The sequence below is a fragment of the Euprymna scolopes genome, chromosome 6 (assembly GCF_053919585.1).
Source record: "Euprymna scolopes isolate OS-2025 chromosome 6, ASM5391958v1, whole genome shotgun sequence".
NCBI lineage: Eukaryota > Metazoa > Mollusca > Cephalopoda > Sepiida > Sepiolidae > Euprymna > Euprymna scolopes.
The window spans coordinates 16,288,416-16,305,250 of record NC_136487.1 but is presented as its reverse complement, the minus strand read 5'-3'; the positions used below and the strand labels follow the sequence as shown (position 1 = coordinate 16,305,250).

Below are 16,835 nucleotides of genomic sequence, written 5' to 3'. Positions count from 1 at the left end.
TGGATTAAATATTAAAAAAAAAAAAAATTATAATTCCTTGTTTGTATGTTTGATGGATTAATAAATATTGCAATTCAATTTTATTTTATCAATTTCCCCTATTTCTATGCTTGTGTGTGTATGCTTGTGTGAGTCTGTATTTATGTGTGTGTGTGTGTGCGCACGCGCGTTTGTGTGTGTGTGTGTGTGTGTGTGTGTGTGTGTGTGTGTGTGTGTGTGTGTGTGTGTGTGTGTGTTACAGAGGACCAGAACCACACATCGGTACCGTATTCGCCAATAACTACGCCCATAGTAACTTTTAAAAATATTTATGGCACATACAAGAGTCGAAAAAGGAATGTCTATTATAACCATTGGCATTCGTGTATCAAAAACGTCGGTGCGCTTTCGTTGCTAAGGGACGTTACTAAGGAAGCGTGTGCACATGGAGTTATAGCTATGGCCGTTCTCCAACTAAAAAGCATCTCGCCTGAAATGTGGCAGTACATTAAGGATAATCAGATTGCCGAAATATGCGAGGTAAGACAAAGTGTTCACACCAGTGAATAATAAGGCTATTTTTTTTTTTTATTTTATAGTTTTGATTTGCGAAGTTTATATTCTTCCTTCCACGGCGGTAAGATGTGACACAAAGTCGGGAAAATGGGATGTGAAAAGTTAGCGCTAAAAAGCACTTTGGCCTGAAAAAAAAAATGTCCGAGTACTTCCCTGGTTGGGGTGCCCCAAGCAATTAGCAATAAACTCACCCCTTCCTTCTCAAACTTATTTTTATCTACTTATGATCATGTTCTAATGGCGGGGGGTGGGGTGTTATAGCAAGTCTAATCGAACACGCACGCTTTAAAACAAGTCGACCGGCAAAAAGATGGACGGTATAAATAAATCAAGAAGATAGGTAACTCCAAGTTTTACCCCCCTCCTCTCCTTTTTAAGGGTAACATTTTCTAGTAAGGAACGGTTTAGCAGGTTGCAATAACTTAAACATTTTTTTTTTAAATCTCCAATTCCGGTTACTTCAAGTTTTAGATCGGCGCCATGTTTACTACAAGTAAATATTGATTTTATATGATTCGGATACGATTCCTTTTATTTATTTATTGGTATTTTTTTTACATTAGGTTCTCCTTCACAATTTTCTTTAAAATGACTATTTTCCAAGGTTTTTGACGATGCTGAATAAGAAAATCTCATTCAAATTTTGCAGAGACAAATAGTTTTCGAGATATAAAGACCTGCATTATGCACTGTAATGTACTAACTGCCATGTTTGTACGCGCGTGCGCGACAAACAGATCTACTTCTCTGCAACCGCCACCGCCACCTAGCGGAAACAAATCCACTTTTTTTTTTCACAACCGAGAAATTAGTAATGTGTATTCGTGTAAAACAAAATAATTACGACGTTTTCCACTTCCTTGAGTAATTTCATGTTAAGAACGGCTTTCTGAATAAACACACCCAACCTCCCCATGTTAAAAACGGCTTTCAGAATAAACACTCCCATTGAGGGGGGTATTTGCCCCAAATTTAACTGTAATATTCGTTGTCAGCATACTCACCCACAAATACTACAAAAAATAAAATTGTAGGGGAGGGGGGCAGTGTCAGTTGCAGAAAAGTGGATTTGTTCCCGCTATGTGGCAGTGTCGGTTGCAAAGAAGTAGATTTGTTTATCGCACGTGTGTACAAACATGGCGGCCCGCGGCCAGTGAGTGAATTATAGTGCATGATACAGGTCTTTACATCTCGAAAACTATGTGTGTCTACAAAATTTAATTGAGATTTTCTTATTCGGCATAGTCGAAAACCTATAAAAGTGGTCGTTTTAAAGAAAATTGTGGAGATTGACCTAATGTAAAAAGTTGCCATTTTTTTTAAACAAATAAAAACTTTTATTCGCTCCAAACAGCGCATATTGCCTCTAATGCATACAGGGTTACTGTGATAGCGATCAGATATATAAGGGGGGAGTTGAGTAGCAAAATGTTTGTTCATCTTCATATTGGTACGGTTGGCAAAACATAGGGTGAGCAGGGGCAGATTTGCGAAGGAAATATCATTTGAAGCAACAATAAATTGTTTGTCAATCTCGAACCCATTTCGTGGTTAAGTAACTAAAATAGGATTTAACTAAAATAATTTAAATTGTAAAATATCTATCGTGACTAAATGTTTTTTGTTTTTTTTTAAATTCGTATTTCAGGCTCTCCTGACAGGTTTAGCAGTGATGTGTCCACAAGATCCACACAAATTTATTATTGAGAAGCTGATGTTTATAAAAGAAAATGGACTGGAGTGTATCGAATGGTGAGTATAAAACAATGATCCTGTGGTGACTTAACCCTGAAGTGATTCTTACAAATGCTAAAAAACATAGGACTCTAATCGCTTACTCTCTTTACTTCTCTACTTTGTTGGAATTCACTTTACTCTCCATTCTCCAAAGCAAGAAGGTTTTCACAGAAAGGTGTGAACTCACTTTCTTGCTTTGGAGAGTGAAGAGGAAAATGAATTTTAAGAAGGAAAGAGAGTAAGCAATTAGTCATATGCCTTTTTTTTTTTTACTAATGAAAATCGTTTCAACCCCCAAAACGTTACACGTATATGTGAAAGTAATAAGTCAGTACTAACTTAGAAATACTTATACGATTTGATCAACAAAATCAGTTTTCTTCAGACTTTACCAGCCAAGAATGTCACTTACTAACACCCCCTCATACCCTTTGGGTTGAGGAAGGCAAGTTGCAAAAGAAAAGAACTCAAATACTCACATATCAGCCTTATTCATCTTGTGCACATTTTATATCAAATTTGCTGTGGTTCATGGCCATACTCAAAGACACTATCATCGTCAAAAATTGCCTCTACAAGGCCAGGGACCACGCTACAAACCAATGCTATCGAAAATAATGATATAATCACAAATATTAATAATTTATACAATATTGTGGTTGCTTTAGTTTGGTGTGTGTGTTTTATATCAGCTATTTTTTTTAGCTTCTTGTGACATGGTGATTAGTTTGTTGGTGCAATATTAATAGATTAATTGAGTTGAATTAATTAATTATAGATTAATTAATTAAAAGAAATTGACAAATTTTATTTCAACAAATAATCAATTTAAAAGGTCATATGACTTGTATTCGAGTCACAATAAAACATTATGAATAACACAAACTAAGCAACCCAAATTAAATATTGTCATAAATTGAAAATTGAATTTGATAACTGGATATTTCGTTTGACTATTTTGTTTTATAACGAATCAACCCTTTCCAGGTTATATATTGCTGAATCGAGTCATTTTAGAAAAAGATTTTATGCTTCAAGTTCTTTATATTTTCAAATATTTATTCATGGTGTTTGTTTTTTAGGGGATAATTTTTCTTTTTGTTTCAGACTTTACAGAACATAATTGAGTCTTGGGTTACATAGCAGGGTATGCATGTATGTAATGGCGTTTATGTATACGTGTGGTTGTCTAGCAGCATTGTGTCACTTGGTCTATCTAAATTTCGTTGTGGATGTATATACATTCAAATACAGTTCAGGACGGGAAAATAATATATGAGATATGAGGCAGTTCTTTAAACAAAATGAAGAATAACATTTTCTGTGGGGATACCAGTAAAAGGACACATACCTTGTTTTGTTTTCCTTTCTTCTTTTCATAGTTCTTCCATCTTTCTTTTCTTTACTTCAAAAGGAAAACACTTTAAAAAATATAATTAACATATTTTTTATATAAATATTTACTCTATGTTCCTGGATTCCGTATCTGAGTTACACAACACTTCTTACATTTGACATTTTGCTATATTGTGCCCATTAATTTCCATGACCAAGAGACCAAACCGCTCCTGTCCTCTAACTAACCAGTGGCTAGCTTACCGAGTCTTTAACTGACTACACATATATACAATTCTTTCTGTTTTCTCTGATGTCATCAACTACGTTGCTCTTTGTTTTAGTAAAACTAAAAATGCATTAATTTATTCTAAATTAACTTTTGCTTTTGTAACTAGCATTCCAACCTAGTTTATTACTTACGATATTAAATTCTATTGCAACTCAATCTATTTGACAGCATTCTTTCCCTAGGCTGAAATTCCAGAAACACAATCAACAATCACATTGTCAATCCCCCGCTTCTTTTCCTGGTGACCCGCCGTTGCCTGAGAATCATATTATTTAAGCTTTGCAAAGAGAAAAGAAACAAAAAAAAAACAAAAAAACAAAAAAACAATAACATCAGTGTTTGGTGCACTTTTGGTCAGGAAGTCAGTATCTTCAGAAGCTATTGACTTCCTGACCAAAATGAATTGTTTTGACTCGGTCAAATTATCAAACAATATTGTTTAAATTCCATTTTCGAAAATCTTTTTTGATAGCTTGCATCCATGTTTTTTGGGTCATTTAATTTTCAACTTGTATATAAATAAATGCACATTGGGCTTTATTATTTAATTTTGTTGTGTGATCTACAACATGGTCATCTTCAAATCCAAGTGCAACAGATACTTGTCATAAACCGTCCCCATAAGTAATCAAACTTTTTTTTATTCATTTTTATAATTATTTTCATAGAAGGTGCTCAACTCAGCTCCGATCTCTGTTTCCTGCTTGCAAGAAATGCACAGCAAGAGCACACCTTTCTATTGCTAACGAACTGTCTTTTCTTTCTTTGCATGCCTACGTCAAGCAAAATTTCCATAAAGAGTTTTTCCAAGAACTTTTTTCCATCTCTAGAACACATTATCACAGAGTTGCTTCCCTGCAGACTACGACATTGCTATCTTCAAGTCCAATGTGAACAAATTCTTGTCACAAACTGTCCTCATAAGCAATAAAATTTTATTCATTTCATTTATTATTTTTAATCATTTCATTAGGTAAAAATGTCCACAATATCCAATATCCTGTAAGATATTCAGAGCAAGAACTCTTTCTTCTGCCACAGCAGCAACAAACTTTCATTTTTTTCTCTGTGTGATCAAACAGAATTTCCATGAATAGAGTTTATTTCCAAGAACTTTTCATCTGTGGAACACGTCATCATGAGATTGCTTCCTTGTGGGCTACAACATAATTATCTTTAAATCCAATGTTAACAAATACATGTCATAAATCTTATCAGTAATTTGTTCATTCCATTCATCATTTTCAATCTTCTCATAATATTCTGCATCATTCAACTCACAATTGATTTATCTAATTAAATCTTATTTCTGAGTGACTTTTAGCCCATTTCTCATGGAAGAGACATCTTTCTCTACTCTATCATTATATCCATGGCAGGTGCTCGACTAAGTTCCAACCCTCAGTTCCTCTTTGTAAAATATTCACAGCAAGAACTCTACTTTTTACTACAACTGCTTAAAACTTTCCTTTCTTTTTCCATGACCCTAACTCAAACAAAATTTCCATAAACAGAGTTTTTTTCCCAAACCTTCTCATCTGTGGAACACATAACTATGGGAATACTTCCCTGAAAACTACAACACGGCTGTTTTCAAATCAAGAATTATTTGTTATAAACGTTTTTAGTATAATTTTACAGGGTATGAGTGTAACATAATGCATATGAGTGTGTGGGGAAAGTATCAGCAGCAGCAAAGGATAGCTGGCTTGCGAAAACATTAGCAGCAGCAGTAGCCAAAAAATGCGCATATGCAAACTAGGAAATGTACGCGAGAAGAAAAAGGAAAAAAAGGAGAAAAAATGCACCACATGGTCAGGAGAAGCAGAATGCGCATTGAAGAAAATAGACGTGTAAAGTGCGATTGGGGGAAGGAGAAATGCAACCCAGGTAAAATGAACATGTGGTAGAGACAGACATTTTTAAGTGGTACCGAAAGTAATGGAAATAAATGCTTTTGTTAAAAAAGGAAAAATGCCGACCCGGATTTTTATTTATTTATTTCCAGTTTTATTTTTATGGATTACTAAAATAAAGTGTAACGGCAATGTTACATGAGCACAAAGATTTGGACGATTATATTTACAGCCAGGAGTCATAAAAATAGGCAGGTACTAGGATCGTTGTATGAAATATATTGAATATCTTTGAATTTTTCACTCATAGCTTTTTATCTTGACATGTGAGGAGGACCACTGCAGACCTTGACTGAATTAATACTACCATTCTTTACCTGGAATTCTTTACAATCCTAATCTCCTCTGATGATTCATACTGTTACATTTAATATTCACAATTGGATATGTTTTTCTCTACGATAAAGTTCTTTTGCTATCCATTTTGGATAATTTTTCTATTACAAAAATGGATCAAGATAAACTGTCCCCATTGTGATACTATCGATGTGCACCCCCCCTCCTCCGTGTTAGGAAGTAAAATATAACAAAAACAAAAAAGGAAATAGGTTTATCAGGAGAATAATGGAGAGGAAGTTGTTCACCAAGTTACACAAAAGAGAGTGTAAGAGATTCGGAGTTCCTATCCCGTCGTGGCTATCACCTGACAAAGACCAGAGGAATAGATGGTCAAAACGTTGTGAAACAACTAAGAAAAGATGAGGATAATAGTCTGCAATAAATAAATTAATAAATAAAACTCATCTCAATAATGAATTCCAATTAAATAATATAAAATTTTATTTTTATAAAAAAATCTTTCATTTTTTTTATGTATTAGGTTGGTGCAAAACTAATGTCATTTTTTAATGTTCAACTTCACTTCAAAAAACAACATTATTTTTACACCAACCTAAAATAAAAAGTATGATTGTGGAATGTTATTCTTTCGATTTTTTGGAGGGCATATGCGCAATTTTAAAAAGAAAAAATTAAAACGGAACAAAATTTAAATTTCTGTTCCATTTTTAAAACAACTGTAGGACAGAGCATTCTCTGCAAGTTTTACCCACTACTATATATTAGGTACAATATAATATTCAATAGAAAATTTGCTGTGTAATAATAAATACGAAATCTGAATGAATTAAAATATATTTTAAATGTATTTTATGAACCGGCAAGGTCAGGCGCCCCCTCTCCCACTAATCAATAAATAAACTTTATTAAAAAAAAAATAGATTGCCATATAAAATGAATTACGTTTAAATATTAAAAAAAAACAAAAAAACATTGACAGAAAAAGGTTTCACATCAGATGAAATATTTGTCGATGACAGGAGCAAAACATCATCTAAGTGTTCTCAAATGACTTTTAGTATATTTCATTTTGGAAAAAAATTGTTCACAAACATATGTATTTCCAAATAATGATATAATCAGTTTCGCATTAACCAAAATCTATCTATCTATCTATCTATCTATCTATCTATCTATCTATCTATCTGTCTATCTATAAAAGTGAACGTGTCTGTGTGTGTGTCTGTCTGCCTGTCTGTGTGTCTGTGTACATTTCCCTACGCAATAACTCTAAGATATAGGTTCCTTGGACATGGATCTAACTTAATAACTTGATTTGAGCCGGTCCTGGATATGACCTAAAACTATATCCGATGGTGAGGCCCCACCTTGCAGGCTTTGGGGAGTGTGGAGCCACCCTTTAATTGCCATTGCTCCCAGGTCCACTCTGACCCGGAGTGATAGTACCTGTTAGGGTCCCAACTATGGGTTAAATAAAATCTGACTTAAAAAAATATACTCCATTAAAAATCGTTCCTCAAAATAACTAGATTCGGCATTAAATAACCTGAAAAGGTTGATATGCCGTAAAACAAAAACAACCAGCCAACCAGTTGATTTGAGCCCAAAACAATAAATGTTAAGAGGGTCATAATAGGGGTCAAAGTTAAAAAAATTGACCGTTTTTTTTTTGTTTTTTTTTTGCGCAGCATACACCACCAAACACCCGGGCAACGCCGGGCACCCATGCTAGTCTATCTATCTATATATATATATAAAAGTGAACGTGTGTGTGTGTGTATGTACATTTCCCTACGCAATAACTCTGTCAATTTTTAGTCTACAGACTCGAAATTTGATATACAGGGTACTGAGATTTGGGAAAATCGATGTGATCTGTTTTTGGCCAGAAATTTGGCGATTAAGAGGTCAAAGTTCAACGATTTGACATTTGAGAACTCTACCAAACTCCTCTGACAATTTTGTGTGTATGTACTTGAAATTTTAAATATAGGTTCCTTGGACATGGATCTAACTTAATAAATCAATTTGAGCCCAAAACAAGAAATTTTAAGGGGTCATAATAGGGATCAAAGTTTAAAAAAATTGACCTCTGCGGTCTCTTCCAAATTACTCGGACAATTTCTGGTCTAAATATTTGAAATTTTACATAAAGGGTATTCAGAGATAGGGCAAGCTTTTTCATCAGTTTGGGTCGAAAATTTTTAGTTACGAATATATAAATGTATGTATGTATGTCTGTTTGCATGTCTGCCTTAAACTTTCAATAGAAGCGACGGATTTTACCAAGATCAGTATCGTTTTTAAGTTCGATCTTTCATACAACAAATATCGAAAAATTGGCTAAAAACATTAATATCTTCCCCTTCAACTAGGCATTTTTCTACAGGGGGGGGGGTCAATTTTTCCGCCGATATTTTGAAAGCTATCCTCTCCTTTAGATTTTCTAGCCTTAATTTTAAAAAATGTCGCTTCCGGTTTGGTGGTGGTCGTAACAGCATAAACGCTAGGTTTTACTCCGTTCTTTTCCTCCTTTGCGGTACGGGTTCGAGTCTGCCTTCCTACTACCACTTTTCATTTATTTTATTTTTTTGCTCAACATACACATCCAAACACCCGGGAAACGCTGGGCTGAAATGCTAGTATATCTATAAAAGTGAACGTGTCTGTGTGTGTGTGTCTGTGTGTGTACATTTCCCTATGCAATAACTCTGTCAATTTAAAGTCTACAGACTCGAAATTTGATATACAGGGTACTGAGATTTGGGAAAATCGATGTGATCGGTTTTTGGCCAGAAATTTGGCGATTAAGTGATCAAAGTTCAACGATTTGACCTTTGAGAACTCTACCAAACTCCTCCGAGAATTTTGGGTCTAACCACTTGAAATTTTAGATATAGGTTCCTTGGACATGGATCTAACTTAATAAATTAATTTGAGCCCAAAACAAGGGGTCATAATAGGGATCAAAGTTAAAAAAATTGACTGCTTTTTTTTGTTTTGTTGTTTTTTTTTTTGCTCAACATACACATCCAAACACCCGGGCAACGCCGGGCTGAAATGCTAGTGTTTTTATATTTTCTTGGCAATGGCAATATATATTTCTTGTAAATTCAGCAGTGGATTCAAAATGAAATTTTGATTTCAAAGATTCGTTGCACTGCAAGTCAAGTAACCCCAACTAATATTCTTCTCCAATTTTTGCTCCACATTTTTTTCAGAAGGAATTCCAAATAACTCAAACAGAATTCTATATTTCTGGAAGTCAGCAAAATGAAAGAAAACCCCGCTTTTCAGATTCCTAATAATAATAATAATAATAATAATAATAATAATAATAATAATAATAGAGCTCACAAAGATATCTTTTGTAATTTTTGAGACTTGGGAAATGAGAGTTTCCTTTTTGAAGCTGTGATTACCAATCGAAGCTTTCTCTCAAAAGCAATAATTTCACCAAACATCTCAAATACAACCTTTTTCTTTCCTTCACGCTCAAAATTCACAGTGTTCATGTGTGTCGTGATGTCCATTAAAAAAGCTAACTTGACAACCCACTGTGGATATTGAAAGTGAGAATTATCTTATTCTTTCGCCTCTAAAAACATGGAAATCTTTTCTCTCAATGCATTTTTTGCAGGTAAGCCATCGAACATTTGAAAATATATAAGGTCGCCATATTCTGCTTTGATTTGTTTCAGAAATTCTTAAAATTGGTAGTGATTTAGTCCTCTTGATAATATAAAATTCACTGTTTTCGTAACCACTGCCATTATGTCCTTAAAAATCATTGATTTTGCACACAAAGCTTCTTGATCAATAATGCAATGAAGTTTGATTATTTTTATATCAATAAATCCTGATTCATTTCAGTAATGTAAGGGTGTAAGGGACTAGGACATATAAATCCCAATCCCGTTACAAAAGAATAATGAAACAAATGGAATTGAAGGAAAGGAAAACTCAATTGATGGATAAGATAAACGTTGTTTATTTACTGTTGAAAGAATGCATGTTTTAGATATAACATGTGTTCATGTCCGCGCAGGTGTAACCATCGTTCGTTGCGGGACTGGTGTTGTAGAAAGAAAAGGAAATGTGTGTTCATCTTAAGTTCGGGTCACTATCGTTTGTTCGCGCGTGGGAAAAGAAGTGAGTAATGTAATAGAACGAGAAATGGCAGTCCATCGTGTAGACAAAGAAAAGGATAGAGAGTTGACATCAGTTAGCAGTCAGCTACGCGAAGGTGTTCTCAGGGACCAGTAGTAGATAGAGAGAGAAAGAGTGAGAATGTCCATCCAGTTCATGGAGAGAGAAAGCGTATAAAGTCTACGTACGGTCTGTTAGCTTTTTGTCCCACATAGTAATAAATGGCGTGAGGTACGCGGTCGGTCCGTAGACCGACCAGCTCGAAAGCTGGGCCTAAAAGAAGGAGCCGCTTATTGCTCTTTCTTTTATACTCATTTCCGGAGTGTCTTTTGTGCATGTGTGGATTTCCTTTGAAAGCGGAAGTGACGTCGTCCATGTGTGCGTTCGTATGCGCATGTGTAAGTACATGTGTGTATGTTAGCGTGTGTGTATATACACGTGAATGTGAGTGTATGTATGCGAATGGGAATATGTGTACGTGTGTGGACGTGGGTGCGTATGTTTGTGTGCGCATATGTATGCGACAAGTAATATAGCTTGAAATGTTAATGTGTGTTTTTGTGTGAGACTAGAAAAGGCTCGCACAGTAATTCATTTTATTATGCTTTGCAAAATATCCACTCCAGTGCTAGTGTCTTTCATAGGAATTAGTTTCACAAATTTTTCCACAATATCAAATGTTGGTATTACACCCCTCACAACCACTGCAAGTTGACAAGTATCCTTCATATCAGTGGTTTCATTGATAGCAATGGAATAATACTCCGGATTGTTTACAATGCCCTCGAAGTCACTTCTGATATTTGCTGCCAGTTCTTCAATAATCTTGTACTGTTCTTGCTGACAAGCTGATAGCAGAAAATAATTCCCTTTTTTTCTGGACAAACAATATCTACTACTTTTAACAATAATTCTTTGAAGAACTCTCCATCAGTAAAAGGTTTCATCCTTTCTGCAATTAGTTTTGACACCTTGTAGCTAGCACGAGGGTTTTGGTCACTTTCTTCAATTTTTCTCGTAAAAAAGGATGATTGCTTTATTAAATTATTTTTCAACGGTGCAACTTCTTATTCTCGTGTTATTTTGGTAAAAATGTTGTAATGATTATGCCGAGTTTCATAATGCTATTTAATATTTGAAATTTTTTTTAACAGCAATGGTTTCTTGACAAATTAAGCAAACACATTTTGCAAAAGGCATTGTTAAAGGTTCGTCACTCCAAATCCACTTTTCTTCTCTTAGCTTCCATGGGCTTGTTTTTGTTCACACAAAAAAATTTCTGGAAAAGAAAAAGAACAAAAAGTATGGTAATCTCCAAGTAACAGAAAGGATTTTTTTTTTAATTTTGACGCAATACATTCAGGCCCTCAACTGTCACTTTGGTTTGATTTGCCTATATTAAATTGTGTCCAGGATAAGATGGTGGGTTGTACAAAATTCACTTTCAGGCCAAATCCGGCCTGCGGGCCAGGGCTTGCCGATCCGTTTTAAACTAATGCATTTCAAGTGAAAGCATGATTACATACTTATGTGTCATGTCGAAATTAGCATAAATTCCAAAAATTATGAAAAATGGTCGAGTAGAAGATGTGCTGCATCTATTTTTCACAAAAAATTATAGATGGTATTGGTCCGATATTTTCTATTTTGAAATGGTGGATTTTCATTGAAAGCAAAAAAAGCAAGGGGAATAAGTTAAAAAGATAATCTGCTGTTACCCCCCTTGGATTTTAAGAACACTTCTATTAAAACATATAAACCTCTATAATTTGATAAATTTTATTTTTACTTCTAATTATTTTTCTATTGGATTATTTTTTGTAATAGATGTAGTGTTGTTTTTTTTTAACTTGCAATACATTTGTTTGAAATCCCATTATGCTGCAGAAGCACAGAATAAAGTGTATTCCTTTCTTCGCCACAGGGATATGTTTGTGGAAGAGCACATGCGACCAAGACGGAGATTTATACCAAAACAAGGCTTTGATTTCCTCTTTGGAACCGAGGAAGAAGATAAAGTAAGATTTGTTAGTGAAAATTTCCAGAAAACTGAAAATTTTCTTTGGCTGTCTCAATTTCTTGACTTGAAGTATTTTGCTTTTATAAATAACTAATTCTGAATCTCTCATTTTATTGTATACGGATGTATTTCAATAATGTTTTTTTTTTTTTAACCATTTGGGAAATTTTAAGAAAGATGGTCTCTGGAGTAAATGTGGTAATTATGGTGACTGAGATGATTTTAGTTAAGAGTAGGATAGGCATTTTCTAGTTATTTCGAAAAAAGATAACCAACAACACCCCTTTTCTTGCACTTTTGAATAGCCTTGGGCCTAATTTATCCAAAATGCAAATTTTTTAATATTTTCTGCAAATAAATATTTTAAAGTGCAGTATTTGTGTCCATAATTAACCCTGCATCAAATGTCACTTCTTAAAATGGGAAATGCTGAAGAGACAAATAATTTTTTTAAATAACTCACATTAAACTGACCCTATACCAGGTGAAAACGAGATCATCATCTAACCTATCGAAGACCTAAAGAAACCTCTAGATTAAATTTACTATTATAGTGATTAATCTCTATTAATCCTAACTGTGCATCGAACAGATACTATAATACTTAGTTCACTGCACCTTAGCAAAGGTTCATGCAAGACTTCAGGCAGATCAGCTCAGTACTATCCAAGAAAAAGTGGAATAGACAGACAGACAAATAGAAATATAATTTAGATATTAAAGTCATGTGGATTGAGATAAAAACTAACAGAAAAATCATCTGAAGGTCGGAGTGATAAATTCGATTTGGTTTTTAGCCAGTAAAAATAGCTGCTAAGGGGTAAAAATTGAAAAATTGGAACTTGGCAAGTGTAAGTAGACTTAAAGTGCTCCTTTATGCATGTGGAAATATAATATACATTTATACGTAAAACTGCATTAATTTTTAAAGTCTGGATATCCGTTTATCCTTTGGTTATATGGTAATGAATAATGCTGGAGAGCTAACATTTTAGTTTTGATTCTAGCTGATGACACCAAAGTCATATTTTTTTGCTTTAACCTTTGAAATCACTACTATATATTAGGTACAATATAATAATCAATAAAGAATTGACTCTATAATACTTAAGCATATTTTACAACCAGGCAATGCTGGGCGGCATGCTAGTATATCTTATGTGTAATATATATATATATACATTAGTGGTCTGGCAAGGCCACAGGGGAGACAACCAAATTCCAAGAAACGAGTAGTTTCCCAGATATGAAGAAATTATAATTTCAAAAGTGGTGGATCACTTTTCTATATTAATTTAATGTAAATTAGCACCCACTTTGTTGCCATCTTTTGAATATCAATCAGCTGGGCTATTCTCAGTAAATCTAAGTCATATACCCCAGGCTCTAAGTCTTGTCGCCTGTGTATTTCTGAAGCTGTTAGGATAACATTATTCCTTCAATGTAAATCTGATTAATATGAAAAGCGAACTAATTTTCCAATGCAAACATAAGGCAAAATACAGTAACTTTAAAATTACTTAGTCTCAATTAAATCTCGTAAACTGCCTAATCACCAATTTGAAATAACTTCCACATCTGATATAGCATTGATAAGCTTATCTTCTGATAAAGTGATCCTTATTTCTTACTTTAATATTTAATTCCTTGTTTTACTCCCACTATTACCCATAAGGGGACATTTATCCTTTAATTCTCTCTAGTCTTTTTTAATTTTGTATATTTTATTATAACCGTAAAATAAATTTCTAGACTCTACCAAAACATTATAAAACTAAGATTTAATATACAATTTTCATTTTTCTAATCCTATGTTTTATTTTAAAATTATTTATGTATTACAATTACTGCTAACTTCTTTTAGCTCATATGTTAAATTTACTACTACTACTATTACTACTACTACTACTACTACTACTACTACTACTACTACTACTACTACTTTTATTATTATATTTTTATGATTATTATTATCATGTATTTATTATTAGTAGTATTTTCTTATTATTTTCATTATAATTATCATTATTTTTATTTTAATATTTTTTACTTCTATAATAATAACAATAATAATAATAATAATAATAATAATAATAATAATAATAATAGTAATAATAATAATGATAATAATAATAATAATAGGAGGAGGAGAAGGAGGTTAGCGCCTAGCTTCCTTCTTTCCGGTCTAAGTGCATCTAAATGTGCATTTTTTATGCATAACCTAATTGTTTCAAGGGAAGCTGTCTGGGTTATGAACAAACAGCATTTTTTCTTTTTATTTTGTCCATTTCTGTTGTAATTTATTTTGATTATTTTTTGGAAATCATGTTTTCTGTTATTACTTAAAACCATAATTCACAACCATGGGAGTTGTTATGCCTTTTCTATGAGTAAAAAAAACTTTAATGGTTCGAAATAATCTTTACTCCTCGGCTGCTTACCTACAAACCTTGATCACACACATTTCGAATTTTAATTTGAATCTACTTGTCAACAGTATAATTCCAGATTTTTCTTATGAGAACTTTGTATCCTATCATCATTTCATATTAAAAATATTTAACTACTCCATATCTTTTTTATTCCTTGACTTTTAATTTTTCCTTTTATTTAAAAATATTTTTTCCCGATTTTATTAACTCTTTGCACAATTTTTTTTTGCATTTATGACTATTTTTCATATAATGTTGTTTCAATTAATGCACGTACCAGCAAATTAATCGCTTCGCTATAATATTAATTTGCTAATATCTTTTCTCTGATGAGAAGAATGCATTTCTTTGAAACTCTTCAGATTAAGGAAATTTCAATATATCTTATTTGAGTATTCTTAAGATAAGAAAAGTAGTCTTAATAATAGAAATAATATCTAAAACTGATGTTCAGCCATATTTTAAAACATCTTAGGTTTTTACATTCACTGTTTTTTTTTAACAAAAATATATTTAATTTAATAATGCAATTTTTATCAACTTTGTTATCTGTGCTAGTTGGAGTCAATTCAACGTCTGCTTCAGTATGGAAAATATATGGCTGTTGTGATACTGTTGTAGCCCCGTGAGGATATGGGGAAAAACCCCAACTCAATAACTAGGAGAAACAACATATATTAAACAGAAAAGCAAATGCAAAAAGCGAAGGGTGTGGGTCTACGTCAATCCGACTGCCATGAACACAAGACTCGTGCACAAGCTGTGTGCTAATGCCGAGAGACGTATTCTCCTGGTCTATATTGTAAGTAGAAGAGTGAATTAGTTAGAAAAACCATAACAGATACCATGCATTGTTGGAACAAATAAATTTGCAGAAAAATGAAAAAGTAAAAACTTTGTAGAATAGCAATTTATTTTGCAAACATTTTGGATAAATTTGGATCTATATTATCTTTAGGATAAACTTTTCTGACTTCTTTTCAGCCGACACCTGAAATGTTTGCAAAAGCCTACGGACATTTTAATACTCGGTTAAAACGAAAAGGATTAAAGTAAGTAATTGCTTCTTATGAGATTTTCTATTTTGATTATTTATATCATGTTGGGAAAAATGCAGATATAATCACTTTGACTATTGGAAGCAAATGTAGAAGTTCTTAGCCTGAAATTAAATCTTCAAAGACAAAAAGAACTACTTTAGACTTTCATGGTGGAAAGTGACTCGCAGCATTAATCCATATTTTCGAACCAGAGCCATATTGCTGACATTTTAGAGCTACACAGTCCGAGGTACTTTGCCTGAGTATCACGTAGAAGGTTCATCCTACGAAGCCTTTTAGGTAGAGTAAGTTTATTGCTTGCTGCTTGAGGGAATACCGGGGAATGCTGAAGAGGATGCCCAGGCAATTTTTGCTAGGCAAGAGTGCCCCTCCTTTAGAGGAGCTTGTTTGACATTCTCACTTTCCTGACCTTGTGTTACATCATGCTGAGGTGGTGTCACATCATGCTGAGGTGAGCAGCATATAAATCTCTGCCCTTCCATTATTATGAGTCTCCTTGCTACTTTTGTTGCTTCGAGACTTGGGTAGAAAGTACCAGTCAAGAATCTGTTCTTGACAATCATCCCGACAGGTGCGAGACCAGATAACTGGCCTAATATCTGTCGGACCGAGATATGTCATATACGTATCACCTAGGAGGTTCACCCTTCAGGTCTTGCAACCTGGCTTTTGGGTAGAGTAAGTTCATTGTTTACTGCCTGACGTTCCCCTACTGGAGAATGCCGATGGGGCTGTCTAAGCAATTTTTGCTAGGTCAGCATGCTCTTTCTTTAGGGAGCATTGACTTGACACCCCACCTTCTGACCTTGTGTCACATCTTGCTGCATAGGAAGCAAATAAATATCTACCCTTACATTATGCCAAAAATATTGCAACAAGATGAAAGATAAGAGTATTTGATTTGAGGAGGATTAAATACTCTCATTGATTTTCTTCATTAAATGCTTATCACTTTCCACAATTTCATCAAAACACATGCAAAAATATAATTTATTATTTTGAATATACGAGGTGCTTTAATAAGTTTCAGACTTTTTC

The 16,835-nt window shown here is 33.6% G+C and overlaps 1 protein-coding gene across 2 annotated transcripts in view; it reads left to right on the top strand.

Annotated features, from left to right (window-relative positions):
- Nucleotides 1-258: 258 nt before the first annotated feature.
- Nucleotides 259-16,835, top strand: part of LOC145277534 (F-box and leucine-rich repeat protein 13-like) — a 117,636-nt gene continuing 101,059 nt past the window's right edge. Inside the window, exons 1-4 of one of the 2 annotated variants that reach the window (XM_080128987.1) lie at nt 259-519; nt 2,204-2,307; nt 12,209-12,302; nt 15,721-15,788. In XM_080128987.1, coding sequence (XP_079985113.1) covers nt 439-519; nt 2,204-2,307; nt 12,209-12,302; nt 15,721-15,788 — 347 coding nt within the window. In that variant the 5' untranslated portion in view covers nt 259-438. The remainder of the gene's footprint in view (nt 520-2,203; nt 2,308-12,208; nt 12,303-15,720; nt 15,789-16,835) is intronic. The other variant, XM_080128986.1, reaches the window with a different exon arrangement.